Source organism: Pleurodeles waltl, chromosome 3_1 (assembly GCF_031143425.1).
Source record: "Pleurodeles waltl isolate 20211129_DDA chromosome 3_1, aPleWal1.hap1.20221129, whole genome shotgun sequence".
In the NCBI taxonomy this organism is placed as follows: Eukaryota; Metazoa; Chordata; class Amphibia; order Caudata; family Salamandridae; genus Pleurodeles; species Pleurodeles waltl.
The window spans coordinates 100028808-100052752 of record NC_090440.1 but is presented as its reverse complement, the minus strand read 5'-3'; the positions used below and the strand labels follow the sequence as shown (position 1 = coordinate 100052752).

Here is a 23945-nt window from a genome sequence, read left to right as displayed (position 1 = left end):
TTGTAGCTCCTCTCAGATTCCAGAACTTTCTGCCACAGAAATGTGAGGGACATGTGTTTTTTTAGCCAAATTTTGAGGTTTGCAAAGGATTCTGGGTAACAGAACCTGGTCCGAGCCCCGCAAGTCACCCCTCCTTGGATTCCCCTAGGTCTCTAGTTTTCAGAAATGCACAGGTTTGGTAGGTTTCCCTAGGTGCCGGCTGAGCTAGAGGCCAAAATCTACAGGTAGGCACTTCGCAAAAAACACCTCTGTTTTTTTCAAAAATTTAGGATGTGTCCACGTTGTGCTTTGGGGTGTTTCCTGTCGCCGGCGCTAGGCCTACCCACGCAAGTGAGGTATCATTTTTATCGGGAGACTTGGGGGAACGCTGGGTGGAAGGAAATTTGTAGCTCCTCTCAGATTCCAGAACTTTCTGCCACAGAAATGTGAGGGACATGTGTTTTTTTAGCCAAATTTTGAGGTTTGCAAAGGATTCTGGGTAACAGAACCTGGTCCGAGCCCCACAAGTCACCCCTCCTTGGATTCCCCTAGGTCTCTAGTTTTCAGAAATGCACAGGTTTGGTAGGTTTCCCTAGGTGCCGGCTGAGCTAGAGGCCAAAATCTACAGGTAGGCACTTCGCAAAAAACACCTCTGTTTTTTTCCAAAATTTAGGATGTGTCCACGTTGCGCTTTGGGGTGTTTCCTGTCGCGGGCGCTAGGCCTACCCACGCAAGTGAGGTATCATTTTTATCGGGAGACTTGGGGGAACATAGATTAGCAAAACAAGTGCTATTGCCCCTTGTCTTTCTCTACATTTTTTCCTTCCAAATATAGGAGAGTGTGTAAAAAAGACATCTATTTGAGAAATTCCCTATAATTCACATGCTTGTATGGTCACCCCGGAATTCAGAGATGTGCAAATAACTACTGCTCCTCAGCACCTTATCTTGTGCCCTTTTTGGAAATGCAAAGGTTTTCTTGATAGCAATTTTTTACTCTTTATATTTCAGCAAATGAATTGCTGTATACCCGGTATAGAATGAAAACGCACTGCAGGGTGCAGCTCATTTATTGGCTCTGGGTTCCTCGGGTTCTTGATGAACCTACAAGCCCTATATATCCCCGCAACCAGAGGAGTCCAGCAGACGTAACGGTATATTGCTTTCCATAATCTGACATTGCAGGGAAAAGTTACAGAGTAAAACATAGAGAAAAATTGATGTTTTTTTCACCTCAATTTCAATATTTTTCTTTTTCAGCTGTTATTTTCTGTAGGAAACCCTTGTAGGATCTACACAAATGACCCCTTGCTGAATTCAGAATTTTGTCTACTTTTCAGAACTGGTTAGGTTTCTGGGATCCAGCATTGGTTTCATGCCCATTCCTGTCACTGACTGGAAAGAGGCTGAAAGCACAAAAAATTGCAAAAATGGGGTATGCCCCAGTAAAATGCCAAAATTGTGTTGAAAAATTGGGTTTTCCGATTCAAGTCTGCCTGTTCCTGAAAGCTAGGAAGCTGCTGAGTTTAGCACTACAAACCCTTTGTTGATGCCATTTTCGGGGGGAAATCCACAAGCCTTCTTCTGCAGCCACTTTTTCAATTTTTTTAAAAAAAAACGAAATTTTCACTGTATTTTGGCCAATTTCTTGGCCTCCTTCAGGGGAACCCACAAAGTCTGGTTACCTTTAGAATCCCTAGGATGTTGGAAAAAAAGGACGCAAATTTGGCTTGGTTAGCTTATGTGGACAAAAAGTTATGAGGGCCTAAGCTCGAACTGCCCCAAATAGGCAAAAAAAGGCCTGGCACAGGAGGGGGAAAAGGCCTGGCAGCGAAGGGGTTAATACACTGAGTCAGACCTCAATTTGTTTACCACGATTTCCAGAATTCCTACTACAGGAATAGACAAGCTACAATTTTGAGCCTCACTACAGACCCAGGATTGGCCTGTCACACCTCTGCTACCAAACGTTCAACACACTCCCTACTACTGATAATTAAGTACATTTAGATTCTACTACTTACATCATTACTTTAGGTTCTACTACTTACATCATTACTTTAGGTTTTACTACTTACATCATTACTCGTAAGAGTGCCTCTATTGAGAACACTACTAGATCAAATGAGGAAGTACAAGGGTCATTGTCGTTCTTAGATTAAGGGGGGCTGGGTATTTAGGATAAGGCTGAGGGAAAGTGTTATGTTTTGGTTAGAGAGCAGGATTAGGCTTAGGTTCAAGGTCAAGGTTTGGACTATGCTTAGGTCACAGCTGTAAACTTAACATTGGGTTTAGGGTTAAACCTAATATTAAAGTTATTATAAGATGTAGAATTAGGCTCAGTGTTAAAGTTGGGGTGCGTGTTAAATGCAGGGTTGCACGAAGGTGAGTTTCAATGTATAAATGTATGTTTTAGGCTGATACATTTAGGTTTTCACTTAGCTTATTATATGCAGTTGTTACTTTATCATAGTGGAATCTAAATAGTGTCCTTTTATTGTAGTTGTATACTTTGTAGCACTGTACAACCAATTTCCTGGTCCTCCATCAGCTACTGTCAGAGTCCACATTTATGTAGGTTAACCTGTGATTCACTCCACTCCTGTAAGCAGCTGCTTCATGCATTAATGTGTTCATCACGTTATATTTAAGTGTCAGTTGTGTCTCTAAAGAAACCCAAGTGTCTTAAATTCCAGAAGATGGATACAAAATGGTTGTATCATGAGAAAGAAAATAGTAGAAACCATATTAAACTGAAACACTGTAACCTGTCATGCTTAAATATTAGTTGCCTAAGATTACACAGCTACTACCAACACAAAATCTAGACAACTGCTTCTGCTGCTGTATGGATGTGCACAGCTAATGGAGATTTGGGAACAGCTGCTGAGAGGTATGAGCAACTACACGCAGGTCAGCAGCCGATTAATTCCCTGTACACATCACAAAGAATAAACTCAGAGTCAAACAAGCAATTTCTTGCTCTAAGGACATCTCTGGTTGACAGGTGTAATTTGTTTCATCCATGCCTGCAGACAGTCAACATCAAAAATAGAACAACCATGTTTGATGACAGTCTGACATTCTTGATATAAACCCGCAGCAACTAAGACATGCAATTACTCATTTTCAAAGGTGCTGAAATGTTGATTTAAAAAGAAATCAACTTATTCTTTAAAGATCTGTTCAATTTTCTAACACAATCTCCTCAAAGTATTTCCCTGCTCAGTTATCAGGTCACCAATTAACATGATGTAATTAGAGCCATCACTAGGAAGAAGTGGAGTATTACATATTATAAGGTTCCTTCTTTAGCTGTTACTCTTCAGCTTCATTTGCCGAACTGTCAATAACAAATTGTTCCTGGACTTTGGCCAGCGTGACAGTCGAAGAGAAGGTGGGCGCAGGTGAGTTGGCCATAAAGAGGGTGACCGTATTGCAGGCTCTGACCTTCAGTATTTCAAACAGCATTGAGGCTCGTAAACAGCCCCAGATCATTTCCCGATATTCTCGAATAGTGGTACCTACATTGGCACAACTTTGAAGGTACGCTCTTCCTGCACAAGAAGACCAATGAGAATACAGCAGGTGAGTCGATTCCTTCAGTATGGATCTGCTCCCATGCGCCATCTGATCAGAGACAGCCTAATTACATCAGCAACACCCCAGTCCTCTACATTTGAGGTTCAGGAAGTGGATTTTACTTGGAGGGCCTTAAAATGCCTTTCCAGGAAAAATGTGCAATTTCATTTACATCCCAAATCCGGGAGTAGAGAAAGAACTGTGAAAGGAAGTGTTCAGGCCCTGAGTGTGTGTGTGGTGCAAAGCAAGCAAGTTAGATATGTGTCCCCAGTCGGAATAAATAAGGGCCAGATGTATCATCATCCCGGTTTGCATTTCATAAATAGCGATTTTTAAGAAATCGCCATTTAAGAAATGCAAATTGGGATGTATGAAAATTGCGATTCGGTAATAGCGATTTCTTAAAAGTCGCAATCGCTATTACCGAATCGCAATTAGGGAATGGGACTCCATTCATCAGTACGGACCTGTAGGCCTGTGGGCCCATAGGTGCCAATGGTTTTGCATTTCCGAATTTGCGAATTCCTATTAGGAATTCGCAAATTAGGTAATGCAAACCCCAGGGTGCTGGGGGCCTAAGGCCTCCTTTGATGCACGACAAAAAAATATTTGTGGACATGTAAAGCGCACACATGCCCAAAGGCAAAGGAAGAAAAAGCTACCTGAATTAGGCTCTTGTAAAATCTTGACTGCTGGTTAAAGTTTCCACAACTAATTCTATTTAAGTATGGTTAGCTGGAATTTTCGAAAGTAAAACTGAAAAGTTTTTTGGAATGAATTGCTACGCTGTTTACACCCCTACACATGATTGCTGTAAATACATGCTGCATTGAACGCTGTGTGTTCATTATTAAGGATCTGCAAAACATTACTACCCAAAGACAATGCAAGTGCTTAATATCTTCCGATAGACCCTCTTCCAAGCATCAAGCACACTTACACTGGACAACCCCACCTCAAGATCAATGTGAGAAGAATATCAGTTTAGGACAAGAGAGAAACTATTCATAACACAAGGCAATGGACTGATGTTACCTGATGTGACTTATGGAGAAGTCTATCGAATCTCAAATCAAATCAAATCATAAATATTTATAAAGCGCGCTACTCACCCGTGCGGGTCTCAAGGCGCTAGGGGAAGGGGTTACTGCTGCTCGAAGAGCCAGGTCTTGAGTAGTCTCCGGAAAGCGGAGTGGTCCTGGGTGGTCCTGAGGATGGTGGGGAGGGAGTTCCATGTCTTGGCCGCCAGGTAGGAGAAGGACCTCCCGCCCGCCGTTCTGACAGCGAATCTGACAATGAGGACACTTTAGCCACCACTACTACGGGCTCACACCCTGTTGTTTGAAGCTGTTTGAAACATACTCCCCTAATTGGCCAATTCCTCTAGTGAAACAACAGCAACACATTGCTTAAAACGACCAAGCTCAGTACATTCAGAGGTAAAATGATCCATCTTAAACCTGTTTTTCCACTGATAAACCTTCTGAAAGAAGCAATTATGGAGTAACTGTAGACCAACATTGAAAGATTTAGCCCGTGTTTCATGCGTTAAGGGGGTTAGGCTACTTCTACAAGTAACAGATGACATTCTCAAACTGAAGGCGGACGTGTTTGGTTTTTTAATAGGTTAAAACCTTGCCAGCAATTTATTGCTGTAGCCCCCAATCGAGATCAAGTGACTTAGAGATGAAAGGACTTTTTCTGCCCTAGGTCAAGCATTTCTTTGCAGTCAGGATTCAAGAGCTAGCTCTTCTACCCGCTTCCCATGAACTGAAAAAATGAACAGTGGCGCAACTTTGATTTCTGGCAGGTCCTATTTTTTCTTTTCTCTTTTATTTATACATTTTTATTACCATTAGAGATTTTCCAGTCCAGTTATACAATGGTACATTTACAACCAAGTTGCTCAATTTAGAATGTCAATTTACCACCAATGTGCATCATTTACTTCAACATTGCTGCTCTATGAGTGGAAGGGAAGATTAATTTCACATGTTCTCAAACTTAACTATAATAACTAAAAAGATGGCTTGCAGATCATCATGTGGGCAGGGTTTAACTCTACTTTCTGGCATCAGGCAATTCACTAATGGGCTGGAGTGATAAAAGGTCAGTTTTTGAAGGCCAGTTCCACTCCCTTTGCAGCCCTAATGCACCCTTTCAATATTTTCTGAAGGTAGGTACTGTTATCCTTCCTGTTATGCAACAGCAGCATTTTTCTTGACATTGTGGCCAGTCAATCAGTTTGTTCCAGTTTTATAGATACATTTGAGGACCCATCAACCACAAATAGCCAACAGAAGAAAACGTTCTCTCTGCTAATAAGAATCTACTACTTTTTCTGTCAGTTTTGCAGACCTCTGTAAAACCGGGATCGCAGAACACTGCAATTTCTCAATCTAGGGGCCGTATTATGATAAGGGTGCACTTTTCCAGGTTGTGCGCAAACAGGAAAAGTGCACTTTATTATAATAATGCGCTGCTCTCAGGGCAACCTCAAACTTGTGATTCGTTGGGAACAGTGCATTCAAGTGAAATACAGAGCTGCTGTTTGTAAGTCTCTCCACGTTACACAGTGCAGGCGGCAACCTACCTGCACGCAATGAGTGACTGCACCTGCCTGCAAGGGAGAGTCTGGTGGGGGTCCATTGGGTCCCCTTTCATCCTTTGAAAGGGCTGCCCTTATAGTAGGACTCTTGTTATTGAAACAAGACTGCTGGATTTGGGGCGGCAGCACCACCGCTAGCGGCTGAGTCAATCCCACACTGGTTGGTAGCTCTCGACCCAACCCTTTCGGCTAGCAAGCAGCTCCTATGCCAAAAATAGGAAGCAAAGGTGATTTGTGGCAGCCTGAGGCATGCCATTCGGTGAACTCTCAGGGAAATCGTGGATGACAAATCTCACCCCTTTCTCTCATTATTAAAGGTCTCATACAAACACATAGCCCAAAGAAAAGTTGCAGGAGGGTTTTCAATACATTTATTGAAAAGACTGCAATCTACGATAACATATATGAGCTGCAATTGCTAGGGCAATGAGACCTAGCAAAATTAGGATTGTTACGATCAGTGAAAAGAAAAATAAACAATGCAAGCATGTTGGAGTAACATGTACATGGAATCCTACCTAACCCCTAACTTCAAGGGAGAGCATAGTGGTGATAATAGCCAAATCTGTCTGTACTTAGTCTATGAGAAGAGCACTCACCCCCACTACTTGAAAACACGGGTCTGCCCCCAGCTCCTTGGCTGGTTGTAGAGACCAGGGTGGGGTCAGCAGTGAAATGGCATACGGCGTGGATGGGTATAGTAACCGGAATGACCTCCCTCCCTTTCCCTGGCCTGTATGATGTTTTCATAAGAAAACATATTTACGTTCTATGAAACAGCCCTGACATGAGCATGTGCCTGCACGTCAGACAGTTTGTACACACTTGTGGCAGTAGAACAAGACAGATTATCAAGTACAGTTCTGATTAGCCTTGGACAGAAGTACATGATGAAATGTCATGCACAAAAATAATAACAACACTTTTGCAGAACCACAGCTGATTAGCAAATTAAAATATCCCTGCTGAAAAGCAAGCTGAAATACCAAAAACAAAATGAATAAATAAAATCAGAGCATATATCTGAGTAAAAGGGCACAGGCGGCAGGACTAAGCTAGGCTAAAATATGTATGGCAGAGCAAGGTGCTAAAATGAACCCATGACACCCTTAGGGGCATACTGACAGTATGCCACCTTCTTGTGGTGCACGTTCAGTGAGTGTGCCTCTGATAGCTTTTTTGCCTGCATGCATAATATGGACCAGGCGCAGAGACAAAGAGATTCCATCATTTGCATGGGTCATGCCTCCGTGCAAATGAGGGAGCGCCGTATTGAGATAAGTGGGGCACACGTACCTCCTGCGCTAACAGTATTACAGAAGGGGATGCATGAGAGTCTGTGACACCTCCTGCAATATCAAATTGCCCCAGTGGCACACAAATTGGGCACACATGCCTGTTGCACTCCCCCTCCCCCCATCCCCTGGGGCACTTTCTCTAATAGGCCACAGATCTCTCTAAAATATAACCTCGTAAAGATCAAACAGAGACACTTTTCAAGTGGTAATTTGGCGAACACTACTGAATGGATTTACACCAAGCCAAGCAAAAACACCTCCATGAGTAAAACTCTACCTTCATGACAAATCTGTTGCAATTTCATTACAGCCATTTTTCATGTAAGCAAAGAATCCTGTGGGAGTTATAATGGGAAATGTAACTTTTTTGTGACATTTCCCTTTTTTTAGGTCTAGAGTGACAGACTTGCACAAAACGTCCTATAGACAACCCAAAGTGGATCTACTTTTTTATTGAAAATCATATGCAGAGTCATCCAATGGTGCTAAAATGCATTTTCTATGGAAAGTCTTACCTAACCATAATTAAAAAGGCATTGTATGCCAACTATGCATTTCAATCTGTGTAATGCTATATGGTGTTATTGCAAATATCTATTGCATCAGAAAGGCAAAGAAAACAAGCGATTAAATAAATAAATCAACATTATTAAAAAAAGTTAATTGGAGGTGGGCGCCATATAAAAGTTGATGATAGTGTGGTAACAAAAGTTATACTTACCTTCTTGAAAAGCCCGAATATGTGGTGCCCCTATTTTAGTGACCCATGATTGGGGTAAATCACAGATTCGTTAACATTTTTAATCCTGTGTTTCAAAAGCTTCAAAACTTCAAAACTTTATTCAAACTGATTACTATATTGTTTTCTGAGCATAGACAGTTCTGCACTATCCAATGCTTAGAGAATTTACAAAATCCAAAAATGTAGTAGGTCTACTACTGTGGCAACATGTTCCTGTGCAAGTGGAGACACATCCAGTCCAGACATCACTGAGAAAGCGAAACATCATAAGTTTTCTCATTATACACGGCGTTCCAGAGTCCGCCTTCATTCAGATATTTTCCGTACTGGGAACACTTGCAAACAAAAGCATAGACAGATATAATACACTGGTAGCAGCATGTTTCATAAACATGTACCCAGACTCCTTCAATTTTTTATATTTCAAAGCTTTGCTAAGCAGATCGATGACTTGACTCAGTCTTTGTCAACAAAGTGGGTGCACACATAGACACACAAAAACTGGAATTCATGACACTGTGGCCCATATTTATACTTTTTTTAGCGTCCAGTTTGCGTCGCTTTTTGATGCAAAAATGGCGCAAACTTGCATAATACAATTGTATTTTGCAAGTTTGCGCCGCTTTTGCGTCACAAAATGACGCAAATGCGGCGCTAAATAAAGTATAAATTTGGGCCTGTGTATCCTAGTCCCAAATGCGCCGATGTCTTCATTACTGTGAGCTTACGCAATACCATTGACCCTAACATTCCTAATTTACAAGTTACATTTCTCCTTCCAGACGCTAAAAAATACGTTCAGTGTCCTGAAATGGTGGCCACTGCTTTTTAGCTTTCGGACCAGTGTGTGGAACTCCCTGTGACCTTCAATTACAACAGCTACCACCATTTCCTAACCTCCACTTGGCACATGGGTGAAATATAAAACCTCGATTTGTATCAGTGCAGCCATTAAGGTAAACCATTTGATTTGCAGATTTGTGCTTGATATGACAGCACATTAAATAAAAGAAACCCTTTCCAAGGGTGCATCTCAAGGTAAGTCGTGGAGTTCTATGTCCCTAAACAAACAGAAATTCGAATTGACTATCCCTCAGGAAGAAGAACTGTTTTAAAGATTTTATTTAAAATGAACGGCGAGGTCGGTTTTATCATCTGACAATAATGCCCTTCACATTTTTCTCATCTTCCCTCATTGTTTTGCACAGGTACCCTGATTATTCTGTGCACATTTCTCTCCAAAGCGTTCTTTTATTTTGCATCCAATTCATTTCATGCTGAAATCGTTAAGAAAATGCATATTTTAAATTTTTAAAAAACTGCCCCAAGGGAAGCAAGGATGCATTGAAAACCGCCTTCCCAGAAATAAATATTTAAGCATGTCTGCAGCAAAACCGAAGGTTAATCTTTTGATATGAAAGAAAATCTGAATTCTGCTTACCTTTGCATACACTGCAACACTGGTTTTCTGGGAGAATGTGATTGTTTTCGCTGCAGTTCAAAGGCGGGCACGTCTCTGTTACTTTGACTAAAACTCCATTCTGGAAGTAAATGAGGTAAAGAAAATGATACTAGCAAAAGGCATATATCACACATTTAAGCAATGGACAGAGGTCAAACAATTTCCAATTTAGGCTCTGGAATAGTAAATGTAATCAACTGAGAACCAGGAGATGAGTTCACACTGTGACAATAACATCCCTTCTAGTATTCATCAGCTTCCCCAGTCGTGTTCAGAGTTATTTTGCTACTTTCTGCAATCAATCGCACTATCTTATTTCTAACTGTTTTTGGCTCACCTGCACTACATTTAGTAGCCCAAAAATGCAATACAGGAACATAAATAGTTCTCTATTCCATTTCACAGTACTTACTAAAAAAGACAGGCCCCGCCTCTTCGGTCTGGCACTCCCCTAACTAATCTATTGATTTCTTTCCTTCCACTTGTCAAAAAAGTCCCCCCACCCCTTCTATCCCATGCATAAGGAGGGAAATCCCATACCTCCTCCTCGTTTACCCAACCACAAAAATACTTGTAAAGAATTTCCAAGAGGAAGGGTGGGTATTAAGTACAGTAACAGGAAAAACAGAATCTGAGCAATGCGCATTACTATTTAAGTAATTCACACATAACCTTCTCATCTCAATTCCTCATCCCATTCCTTATTTAAAAAGGGTATACCCAAGCAGAATCCCTTTTTTGGAACTAATCTCCAAGAAGACAACTGTAGCCAAGGATCATGAACCACACAACAAACTTTAAATCGGTTACCAGGTCTCCGTAATCAAAAATATCATAGTAGGTTTAAGACACAAATTTACCCATCAAAAGTTCTACTGAACCGAGGGTGAGGTTCAATATGTAATGGATGCCTATTGCTGACTGATCCTGAATTAAGGAAAATAATTGAGTCTTCCGACTAACTAAAGGTCAACCTCTGGAAAACCAAACCTTGTACACATTCCCTGAAATACTGATAATAAACTCCTGGAAGCTAGAGGCGCTCTGCTCAGGTTGTCTGCCAGCAAGCTGTCCCTCCCTGCATATGGGTTGCCCTGAGAGAGAGATTATGGGGGTCATTCTAAGTCTGGCGGGCGGCCGTAGCCGCCCGCCAGGCGGGAACCGCCATTTGGCCGCCACGCGGCCAAAATAGCGCTTCCGGCATTCCAACCTTCCCGCCGGCCCAGCGGGAAGGAGGCCTGCAACACAGAAGCCGGCTCCGAATGGAGCCGGCGGTGTTGCGGGCGTGCGACGGGTGCAGTTGCACCCGTCACGCTTTTCACTGTCTGCTAGGCAGACAGTGAAAAGCTTCATGGGGCCCTGTTAGGGGGCCCCTGCACTGCCCATGCCAGTGGCCCCTAGGGGCCCCAGGACACCCATTACCGCCAGCCTCTTCCTGGCGGTGAAAACCGCCAGAAACAGGCTGGCGGTAAGGGGGTCAGAATCCCCATGGCAGCGCAGCTTTACCGCCGCGGTCAGACTGGGCTTTGAAGCACCGCCAGCCTGTTGGCGGTGCTTCCGTCATTCGCGACCCCGGCGGTCTTGGACCGTCAGGGTCAGAATGACCCCCTATGTTTTTTTGCTGACAGCATGATCTGAAAAGGATCATAAACTATCCTAAACTAGCGATTTAGATAAGTAATTGTTATAATAATAATGGTCCGAGCTACTAACATCGCGTCCTGGGCAGTGCATCGTTTCCCTATAGCTGGAAAATAACTATTTCCCAAGGCAGGAAGCAACCATGACCAAAGCTGACCCCAACACAGCTATTCAAATTATGCAGCTGGCATCTGCTGTCAATCTCATCAGTGCTGAAGAACAAATGATACTTCCAGTTCCAGACTGGCAGACAGAAACCACTGCTGTGGCAATGACCGGTTTAAAGTCAATGTCACCAGATTAAGGATACTTTAAGTTTTCTGTGAGACCATTACATAATGTTACAGGATGTGAGAGACTGTCGGAGCCATATGGCAATGGGCCAAGGGAACCACAAGTATTCATTGTTGGAAATGGTCCTGTTTGCAGGGTCATCCCCTGACTTTTTTGCCTTTTCCCTCCGCTTTTTGCTAAATTCGTTTTTGTATGGTCTAGGACTCTGGACACTTTACCACTGCTAACCAGTGCTAAAGTGCACGTGATCTCTGCTTTAAACATAACACTGGCTTATCCACAATTGGCATATTTAATTTACTTGTAAGTTCCTAGTTAAGGGCACTATAGGTATCCAGTGCCTGTAAATTAAAAGCTACTAGTGGGCTTGCAGCACTGATTGTGCCATCTAATACAGTAGCACTTTAAAAATGACTCAGGCCTGCCACTGCAGAGCCTGTGTGTGCAGTATTAAGCTGCCATCATTTCGACCTGGCAAGTGCAACTACTTGCAAGGCCCACACCTTCCTTTTTTATTACATGTAAGTCACCCAAAGGCAGGCCCTAGATAGCCCTGAGCGCAGGGTGCAAAATATTTCAAAAGTTGGACATGTACTTTTAAGTTTAACATGTTCAGGTAGTGAAACACTGCTAAATTAATTTGTCACTATATCTCTCCCATATGATAAGATTGGGATTACCTTAAAACATGTTTTAAATGTATGTCTTAATTAGACAAAGATAGAAATTTGGAGTTTATTGTCTCTGGACTCACAATTTAAAATCACAACTTATGGAGAAGCCTGATTTTAAATTGTTAAGTCTGAAAATGCCACTTTTAGAAAGTTGGCATTTTCTTACTTTAACCATTCTTTGCCTCTACCTGCCTCTGAATACACATCTGGGTGGGGTGACAGTTGGACTTTGTGCATTCCCTCCAGACAGCCACACATATTGGGAGTTAAGGTGTGACTTTAGGGGCCTTAGTGGTCATTAATGGGCCATTAACTGTCTTGATGGAGGGTGGAGCTTAGGAGTGCCTCACACCTGAATAGACTTGTCTTGGCCACCCACAATATGGTTTAACAACCCTGCTTTGTCACTCCAGCCAGCTTGGATCCAGAGCAGGGGAGACAGGGTATCTGTACATTTCAAAGGAAGGCCTGGAAACTCCTCCTACCTTCAGAACTAGTGCACCAAAGTATAAATACTGGACTCAAAACCCCACCAACTGAGATTTCAAGGAAACTCTGCCAGAAAGAAGGACTGCTGTGCTGCCAGGAGAGACTGTCACTCTGCAACTACATTGGCCTCCTGCTGCTGTGTGTTGTGTGGTAGAAGAGACTGACACTTTGCTGTTTCCTCTGCTGTTTTGGCCTGCTGCCTGCTGCTTCTGTCCAGGACAAGGACTAGACTTGTTCCCTACATCCTTGCATCTAGGAGTCCTGTCCTTCTGCATTCTCAGGGACATCAAAGACTGCAAGTAATTCTCCTCGTGCTACTGGACTCTGCCATCTGTGAGTCCTACCCTTTCCTAAGGTGCCCCCCTCCAGCCCTGGTCCTCAGAAGTGGGTACTGCAGCTACAAACTTCAAAAAGCGACACATAGCTCTGAGTGTAGCAGAAAAATTGATGCATCGTGTCCTCGCCGTTGACTAATTGCTTCAACAAAGGTAAAGTTTAGCGGACCCTGCGTGGGTTTTGTAGCCGCCCTTCCCTCCATGGCGGCTGGCCTGGATTTGCACCAGTCCTTCACCACCTCAAGTAACCTTTTTACCTTTATAGATTTCTAAGCACTGTTTTAACATTTAGGGCCTGATTACAACTTTGGAGGAGGTGCTAATCCGTCCCAAAAGTGACGGTAAAGTGACGGATATACCACCAGCCGTATTACGAGTTCCATAGGATATAATGGATTCGTAATACGGCTGGTGGTATATCCGTCACTTTACCGTCACTTTTGGGACGGATTAACACCTCCTCCAAAGTTGTAATCAGGCCCTTAATCTTTACAAATTCATATCACAACTTCTACTGATGAGATATGTGTCATGTTAGTCTTGTTTTAATCAGATAAATATGATCTATTCGTCTAACCAGGTGTTGAGCCTTTTTGTGGATTCTTTCACTGTATTACTGTAATTAAGTGTTGCACAAATACTTTACACATTGCCTCTTGAGTTAAGCCTGGCTGTTCTGTGCCAAATTACCAGGGGGTGAACACATTTAAATGTAGGGTGTGGATCTGATTTACCATGAATAGGATTTTAGGATTGTGGTCCCTACTTGGACAGGGTGTATACCTCTGCCACTAGAAACTCAAATTCAAACATACATGCAGCAAACAAATAAAAAGGAAAATATACAAACATAATATAATTCAACCCCACAACATCCTTAAAGCCTACCACCTACTAAGTCTCCCTGAACTCACTGTCATTCCTTGAATTGGGACTGGATCTTCTGAAGTAGGTATAACAATCTCTGACACAGCTTGGTTTTCCTGGACTGGGAAAAAGAAACAATTTCTTTATCCAGCTATAATCATGTTCCAATGTATTCAGGATTCTGGGATAGCTGGGGATCAGACTTTAGATAATTGATTCAAAATCTGTGCTTCTCCACTATCATAAAGATCTCCAAATTACACCTTGAAATCAGCTCTCAAGAATGAGATTTTACTGAGAGATCCTCTAGGTTAGGAATACCTCTTGTGAAGGAAAGCATCAGCTCTCAAGAATGAGATTTTTCTAAGAGATTCTGTAGTTTAAGAATACTTCTTGATGAAGGAAAGCATTCACAATAGCTAGAATCCGGGTGAAGACAAATGATAGGACGAGAAACTGCTAGTGACTTTCTCCACCACCAAATCAGAGAAACTCCTGATTAGATTCCTTAGCAGAAATATGAAGATAACAATCTTGGAGATCTATTTCTGTTAGGAAGTGTCCTTGAGACACTGTTACAGTGTATTATTTTGAAAGGTGTCTTCACAAACAATTGATCACCTGATTAAATGTAACCCAAGAAAAATATTGAGTATCATCCCAGTAGCCTCTCTGATGAGCAATTGGACCGAGCACTTTCTTCATTTCTAGAGACCTTATGTTCTCATTCATTTCCTTCCTTTTGGTGCTGTTCTGAGGCATATGAGATGGGAGATATTGTGAAACTCTAGGAATCAATTGAAAGTCGGCAGCAGGTGCCTCCAGCCTTTTCTATAATGAGAACTACTTCTAACTGATGCAAATAGTTCTATGCAGCTAATACCTTGTGAAATTTGTTGCAACAGTGACAACACCTTGCACTACTAGATCACTAGCAGTGACCACTCATATGTAGGTCACAATACTGAGCGATATCAAAATATCATAACCAGAATATTCACTGATATTATATCATGAAGGTACATACATGTACTCACATCACACCACACCTGAATGAGCTCCACTGGCTCCTCATTCACAAATGAGCACAATGCAAACTCCTCATCCACACCTACAAGGCACTACATAACACTGGCCTAGCATACCTCAATAATTGCATCTGTGTTCAAACCTTCAAGGTACCTTGGCTCATCCAGACTCCTACTTGAACAAATCCCACGCATACGGAAATCCAGATCTGGCAGTCGAGCCTTCTCCTACATTGCTCCTAAACCGTGGAGTGACCTGCAGCTACACACAGGAGCCTCATCATCACTTCCTGAATTTCACAAGAAGCTGGTGACCTGGTTTTTCAAGTAGTCTCATTAGGCCCTATGTGTGGCTAGACTGACACCTGCTCAGGGCCAGGATACTCTCCCGGGTGATATTGCACTCTACAGAGCTGCATAACATAACATACATGTAGGTAAGTATAAATATAATATTCTGTAGCATAGGTTCTCATTATTCTAATGAGACTACTGGATTTGGGTGGCAGAATCACTTGTACTGCAGGGGACTGAATCTGAAACCACACCAGGTGACACGTGTCGGCCTAATCTGGGTTTTGTTCTGGCTAGCTAGCAGTGCCTCATCGCCACACAAGAGCAGGCATGATTGGGCAACCGAGCGCATGACACAAATGACTCCTCAGGGAAATTGTGGTCACTCATATATCATCTGTTTCTCTCAGTTACATTAGTCTCACATATGCAAGGACAATCAGAAGCAGAGTATAGTTCAATAAAGTTTTATTGAAGCAACTGCATCTTAGATAAAGCATTTATTGCAATAACTAGGACAATGAAGCATGACAGGGTTAAAATTGTGACAAGGAGAGTAAAACACAAAAATAACACTACCATATTGTCACTACGGTTTTTTAGAATAGTTCCTACCTAGACTATGTTAGATCACAGCATGTTAAACTCTAATTCTGCCGTTCAGGTTCCCCTGGGAAGACATCATCCCTCATACCTGAGCAAGAGACCTGTAGTCTACTTAAGCCGCTGCAGCGAAGCACTCAGCAATAAGCATACAGTCATGGTCATCTGGCTGGAATCTCCCTCTAACGTACATGGGTCAAAGTAGTGTTTTATAATAAAACAGCTGATGGTCCAAGAGAGGATCCCCACGTAAGAGTGTGTATGTTTCTGTGAATATTAGAGACAATGCGTACCACTTTTGCCAGAAACCTATCTTACTGCACGCTTGAGAAAAGCACAGAGTTAAAGAAATGTCTAGTTTAAGAACACAGTGCTGGCCTAGGCAAAGAACAGCTAGACAGAGAAAAGAAAACAAGACCGCAAATGTGGCTATTGTTAAAATATTAAAAACAAAGCTAAATGAAATATATCTAGGTTACAGTGCACAGGGCCAGGCCTAGTTTGTTAAAATAACGTGTATAAAACTATAGCTAAGATGGCTACACAACAATTCTAAACTATGTACCATGACTGTATATATATATAACCGACTGGCGGTTGTCAGTAGGTAGCCATAGTTAGAGCCATGTTTCCACAGAAAAAGCATTTTTTGACTTGCCTATATCTTTGGCACCGTTAGACAAATCTTTATGACATTTTTCCAAAAGAAGTGCCCCAGTAATCCTTGTTGCTCACGGAAAGTTTTGGGGTGATCCGTCAAGCGGGGGCTGAGAAAAAGGGGTGTTTCCAATGTTAATTCCCATAGGACCTTTGAACAAGGCTACAGCCCGAACCACTGGATGGAATGGCACCAAATTCAGCAGAAAGCTACCTTTCGGTTAGCATATTGTGTTTTCACTTATGAAAATGAAAGGAAATCCAATTCAAAACTTAGCGAAAAAAGACAAGCCTGTGCAGAAAAATGAACAGCTCTGATTGACTGCCAGCACTTCAAACCAGGCAGTGTTGGCAGCCATGTTGGGCCTCGGCGTCGCACGAAACAATTGTAAAAAAAAAGATAAGGGGCTAGGGTAGAGTCACCCTGACCACTTAGCTTTGTAGGTGTGGTCCCAGAAGGACCCCACTAGGGCTAAAAAGCATTTTTTTTTTTACGGCAGATCCTCCATAAATTGTTTTTAAAATGAAGCGGGCTCCTGCACTTTGTCTTTTTTAAGCCTCCTGATAGGCCAAGTCCCAGGGGCATTGTTTATTTGTAACGGGAAGGGGCATCTGGCCCCCTCTATAGCCCTGGGGACCGCCACCTCCCCAGGGCGAAGTAGAAAATATGTGCAGGGGCCACATGGCCTCCGGCACCTCGGGGACCATCACCTCCCCAAGGCTATATTTAAACTGTGTGGGGGAGGCCTGTCTGCATCCCCCACAGCTCCGCGGACTGCCACTTCACTGAGGCTATCTTGAAATTGTGTGCAGGGCGGCCATGCTGCCCCCACACAGCCCAGGGGACCACCACCTCCCCAGGGCATTGTAGAATTTTGGGGTGGGGAGGTCGCATGGCCCCGCAAAGCCTAGGGGACCACCACCTCCCCGGGGCTATCTTTAAATTGTGTGCCTGGAGGCCGCGTGGCATCCCCTGCAGGCCAGGAGATCACCACTACCCAAGGGCAAATAGTAAACAATGTTAAGGGGGTCCGTTTTGGATCCCCAAGCCCCAGGGACCACCACCTCCCCGGGGCTCTTTTCATTGGAGGGGTGTTGTGCGGCCCTGCATGAGGAGCCTCTGATGGCCCTTGGGACCGCCAACCCCCAGGGCTGGCTCCTGCTAGGTCCCAGGGTGCCCACCCTCAGGACATAGCTGTTTGCTGTGGCTTGACTGCAGCTTTGACAGCACACATAACAACGCTTTCTGACAGCTGTGTTTTCATCTTTCTTTCCTGCATGCAGATGTGCGTGCAGGGAAGACAGATGAAAACATTTCTCCAGCAACCAGGGAGCTGCTATTAAAAGCAGCTCCTTGGTTGCTGGAGCAATGGAACCATGGGTAAAAAATCAAAATAAAAAATTGTCAGGGACCGCACAGGGGAGGCCTTGAGACTCCCAGCGCGGTCCCAAGTAGCCTGTAAAGGGTCACCAAAAATGTTTTTAAAAAATGAGGTGGGACTACGGGTGAGGCCACAGTCCTAAATACCACATAAAGGGCAAAGAAAAGAGCTAAAAAGTAGAATATATAGCATAACGTTGAAGGTGACAGGTCTTCACTGTGAGAGTTGAGGGTTCGACTCCAGCTATAGTAATTTCCCTGATTTAATTTATTTTCAACTGCAATGTTTAAGACTCATAGTGAAAGGTGATCTTACTATTTTAAATGGACAAATACATTTTTCTTTTCGAATTGTGCCCTAAGGTAATTAACTTACGCCCTCGCCATGCACTGCTAATTACTCCACAAACTACAGCACTCATGACATCTTTGATAATGTCATTGATAATATAAATATTTGCAGTAACATTTTTGACGAAAAAACTGTGCATAGCGAGGGCACAAGTTATAGTTACCTTAGGGCACAAGTTATAGTTACTTAAGATAATTATAACTAGTGAATTTATCTAGTTTTGTATGAGTAAATTCAGAACCTAACTATAATGTCACTGTAACCTTTGTTTTTTTAAATGAATTACTATGTTTTTTTAATTCTATTTCCTAACTATAACGCCCCTGTAACCTTTGATTTTTCAGTGAATTTCTATGTTTTTTTTTTACGTAAAGTATTTTTCATTACTATATGTAAATCTAACCACCACTGCACACGGCCAATGGCCATGTGCAGCAGTGGTTGGCCAGAGGGCCAGGCCATGTGTCCAACCCCTTATAACCACTAACCCTGCACTCCACATGGCCTTGGGGTTGGTCACAGGGTCTGGCCCTTGGCCAGGCCCTGCAGCCAACCCCCAAACCACCCAACCCTGAAAGAGATAGAGAGAGAGAGAGACAATAATGGAGAGATTTATAGAGAGAGAGAGAGAGAGAGAGAGAGAGACATTTAGGCTTTGGTGAATGATATATGTAGAGCGAGCTATTTTAGAACAAATTAAAAAGAAAAGTGTATTTGTCATTTAAAACAAGTGAGATCTCCTTTCAGTATGAACCCTTACCTTTTGAAGTCTAAAATAAATTTAAGATGGGAAAAGATCACAGACACACCTGAAGTAGAAGCTCAACATTCAGTGGGAGAGCCTGTGACCTTAACTATTACACCACAGGTGTCTCTTTCCCCTGCTCTTTCCAGACATACCTTTTAAATTCAACCCACGCATGTAATAGGAAAGAAACGTGAATATTCCATCACTGGAAACAATCAAAACACTAGTAAATATACTGCTAAACAATACTAAGATTTAAACCTTCAGCCTACTGAATGACAGCACCAGACCATAACCATTAGGCCAGAAGTGACTCTGCTTCACTTTTCATCCAAACGTAACTATTACATTCGTACCAAACATCTTGCTGGTTCGACATTTTGAAGACATTGCATGGAGAGACCACTGCAATGACAATCTCGCTCTGTCTTCCATCCCACTATGGGATGGAAAAGAGAGAGAGAGCGAGTAGAGTGAAAGGACCGTGGAGGGTGGGGTTGGGCTCAAGGCCCCCACAGTCCTAGCCAGCTCCCACGTCCTACATGAGCCGGCATTGCTCACACAAGCAAGGAGCTGCTTTAAATAGCAGCTATCTGCTTACAGGAGCAATGTTTTCATCTGTTTCCCTGCACGCATATTTGTGTGCATGGCAACAGATGAAAACTTCACTTCAGCAAGTGAGATTTGTTTGTCAGCTCTCACTTGCAGAAAGTGAAGTGTTGGCTCTGACATGGTGGGAGCTGTCAAAGCTCCCGCCAAGTCAGAGCAAACAGGTATGTCCCGAGGGTGTGCACCCAGGGACATAGCAGGAGCCAGCCCTGGGGACTGGCGGTCCCCAAGGCCATCAGTGGCTCCTTGAGGGGGAATACACGGCCCTCCTTCAACTAAAAAAGCCCCAGGGAGATGGTGGTACCCAGGGGTCTGAAACGGACACCCTTCATTGGTATATTAAAGCCCTGGGGGTGGTGGCCCCTGGGACTGTGGGGGGGCCCTCAATAGATTGTTTAAGCCCCGGTGGTGCTGGTTCCCAGGGCTGTGGGGTGGGAGCAGGCGCCCTCTCACATTTAATTTCTTGAAGCCCCGGGGAGGTGGCGGTCTCCGGGAGGTCTGAAATGGACCCTCCTCATTGTTTCATTTTAGATTTGATAATGCTCCGGGGAGGTGGCGGTCCTCAGAGCTGCAGAGGGACCAGGCGCCCCCCCTGCATTTAATTTTTTGAAGCCCCGGGGAGGTGACGGTGCAGGGTCAATCTGAAATGGACCCCACTCATTGTTTCATTTTAGCTCGGGAGGTGGTGGTCCCCAGAGCTATGGGAGGGCCAAGCAACCCTCCTGCACTCTGTATAACATTGCCCCAGGGAAGTGGCGGTCCCCAGGGCGTGTGGGGGGGTCCAAAAGGACCCCCCCATTATTTCATTTTAGCCCTGTGGAGGAGGTGGTCCCTGGGACTGCTGGGGGCCACACAGCCCTGCTGCATCACATATGATTGAAGCGCCGGGGAGGTGGCGGTCCCTGGAGCTGTGGGGGACCATGTGGCCCTCCCACATTCCATATTTAATTTAGCCCTGGGAGATGGAGCACCCCAGGGCTCTTTAAAATAAACTTTTGACATAGGAAGGTGTTGATTCACGGGACCGGGGGAAGCTGCGCAGCCCCTACATTCTAATTAGTGATCACCCTTGGGAGGTAGCGGCCCCCAGTGCTATGAAAGCCCTAGGAGGGAGGCCCTGTGCACCCCCTCCTTAATTAAAAACCTCAAAGCCCCTGGAGCCTGGCCCACGCAAGGGCTAATTTAAAGGAAAGGGCAGGAGACAGACCCTTTTAAAAAAAAAATGCTGGAATCTGCAGATCTGGATCTGCAGATTTACTTTAGGTTTTTTAAAGAAATGCTTTTTAGCCCCGGCGGGGTCCCTCTGAGACCCCAGCACCAGCGTTAAGGGGTTAGGGTGTCCTTACCATAGCCCCTTTTCTTTCTTTTTTTAAAAACTTTTTTTTGTGGGACTCGGCTGAAGCCAAGTCCCAAGATGGCTGCCAACAGTTCCTGCTTGAAGTGATGACATCCAATCAAATATCTGTACGGGGACAGTCGGATCCACGGAGGATCTGCATCCGTATATATATCTATATTTTTAAACTCTAATTTCTCCAAAACTACTGAACAGATTCACACCAAATCATAAAAAATTTGCTTTTGGGACCAAGATCTAGCTTTCAGCCAAATGTGATTTAATTCCGTTCAGGGGTTTGGGCTGTAGTTGTGTTCAAAATTTTGAAAAATCCCATTTACATAGAATGGGGAAAAAGTGTTTGTCACCCCCCTTTTTCTCTGCCCCCGCTTGATGGATCACCCCAAAACTTTCAAGACAACAGCTGAACTGACCAAAGTATACGTTTTGAAAATTTCATGAAGATTTTTCAAGCGGTGCCAAAGTTATTAGCAAAACAAAAAATGCTCCATCTATGGTAAAAAAAAGTCCTGAATATAACTGCATAGTGCGATCACCAACAGGTAATATTATATATATTTATATATGTGTGTGTGTGTACTGGGATATACTTAGGCCCATGCTTTCATAGGAAGTGGATTCTTTGGTTTGCTGAACTGAAGACCTAAGAATCGGTCTGAACCACTCTCCATTGGTGCTAGGCTTCTCTTCATCAGGTAGTTTGCAAAGGTTTGAAGACAAATAAGCCTCTACACTTTGAAGCTCGTACTTCAGAATCTATTTACCTTTGGAGCTGAGCTTTCAGCACAATCAACATCCTCACTGTAATTTGGGAGGACCATGAAGATGCCATTGAAGAACCCAGGTCTATCCAAACGTCCAGCAGGAGGGATCTCCTAAATTGATCTCAAGTTGATTATTTGACGTATTTGCATCAAATTATTTGTCTCTTGGAGAATGTCTTTGTTTGTTCTGATGTGCCTCCTTGGAGAAGGGGGAGAGAGATGATGCACCATGTGTATATGCTTCCCTTCGATAAGCTGACTGAAGACATGTCCACTCAACTGCCAGGATCTTTAAATACCCAAGAAATACCTGCTGTGTAAAAAAAACACGCATTCCTCACCCTCTCTTCTAATCAAAAATAAAATACCCACCATTCTTAAACAGTATCTATGCTTTGACACAAATGCAACTAAGCAATCAAAAATGAACAAAGAAAACGCAGTCAGCCTCCCACCTAACACTTACCTCAAGTGCTGAGACATAGCAGCCTTGGAGGAAACAATGAAATCCCCATTTCAGGAAGGCTCAGCACCTCACCACACCACAACACATGGTCAATTACAATCTGCTGCCCTCAAGTCCCACTCCTACCAGGGAGGCCGATACCAACCTGGGACACTCTCTCTGCCATAGGTCCAGCACACAACACAAAGCTACCATGACGGGAAAAAAAAATGGATGCACCTAGGAAGACCCCAAAGGAAAGAAAGGGACCTGCTTCTAAAAGATGTAGCTAAGGAGCACCAGAAAAAGACAGGGTGCAGGAAAAAAACAGGACTGCTGTGGGAGTTCTCACATTACACAGGATGGAGGAACGGAGGGGCCTTTTTCAGTACAGTGAAGGAAGTTCAGAAAGGGTTTAGTAAGGTAAATTCCAGATTGTAGAGGAAAGACTTTCCCTGATTTAATAAGAAATAGGAAGATGATTTGAGTTGCGGTGGTAATAGCACATCTGGTCGTTTCAGACTCTTGGGCCCATATTTATGGGAGCTTAGTGTCGCCTTAGCAGCATTTGTTTTGGCGGCAAAGCGGCGCTAACTTTACTCCATATTTATATTTTGACGATAGACCTGTCAAGCGTCAAAATATTGGAGTTAGCGCCGTTTTTATGATGTGCAAACCCACTTTCCGTCAATGAGAAGCAACATAGACATTCCCATCCTAAAAATGATGCTAGCCCCCAGTGCCATATTTAACTCCCGATGCAGAAATGATGCGCCGGTGGGAGAAGGACCAAATAATGGCGCTACGCCCTCTCAGTGCCATTATTTAACGTCTGGTCAGAACAGTCATTAAAGTGTCAGTAGGCCCATTTCCATGGGAAAACACCATGGAATGGGCACAAAGATGCCAACCTCAACCCCCAGCAACACCACCACCCACACCACGAGGGCACTACAGGAGGAGGGAGCCCATCCTAGGTAAGTCACAGGTAAGTGTTTGTGTATGTCCGTGGTGTGCCATTGGGGGCCCCTTGCACTGGGTATGTAGGGCTTGCCTAGGAGACACTGGTCCCTGTGGTGGGCATTGGGGTGGTATTAATGACTTCTTTCTATACTTAGACAGGAGTCATTTTTCGGTGGCTTGTGCGTCAATAAATGACGCTAGGTTGATTAGCGGCAGAAGTTTTGCCGCTAACCAGACTAACGTAATTTCTGACCCACTAGCGCCATTTCACCTAACGCCATCCCCCAGCTGCTAGCATCTTTTTTTGTGACGCAAGCCATTCCTTAGCGCCATTGTGCGTCATTTCATAAATATGGTGCACGGACGGCATTAAGTAATGGCGTTAAAAAAAAATGTTAGGACCATAATATGGTCATGGGCCTTCTGGCCTGATTATGACCTTGGTGGATGGGATACTCCATCACAAGAGTGACGGATATACCACCATTTTACAAGTTCCATATGATATAATGGAACTTGTAATATGGCTGAAGGGATATCTGTCAAATTTGTGACAGAGTATCCCATCCGCCAAGTAATCAGGCCCTTAATCTGCTAATATTAACCCCTATAGATTGTATTTTTTATTTAAGGGAACTTTTGTCAATCTTTCATAATCATAGGTTAAGAGGTACAAGTAAGAAATAGAGGGCAGATTTAAGAGGCCATTGCATTGCGCCATCTACCAACTCATTAGTGTAATTATTTTTACGCTAATGTGACATTAGATGGCC

General features: G+C 43.5%; 1 protein-coding gene across 2 annotated transcripts in view; it reads right to left on the bottom strand.

Moving 5' to 3' along the window:
- NELL1 (neural EGFL like 1) overlaps positions 1–23945 on the bottom strand; it is a 3335977-nt gene that overhangs the window by 2291851 nt on the left and 1020181 nt on the right. For both annotated transcript variants that reach the window (XM_069221936.1, XM_069221935.1), the window contains exon 11: positions 9651–9750. In XM_069221936.1, the coding sequence (XP_069078037.1) occupies positions 9651–9750 (100 nt within the window). The remainder of the gene's footprint in view (positions 1–9650; positions 9751–23945) is intronic.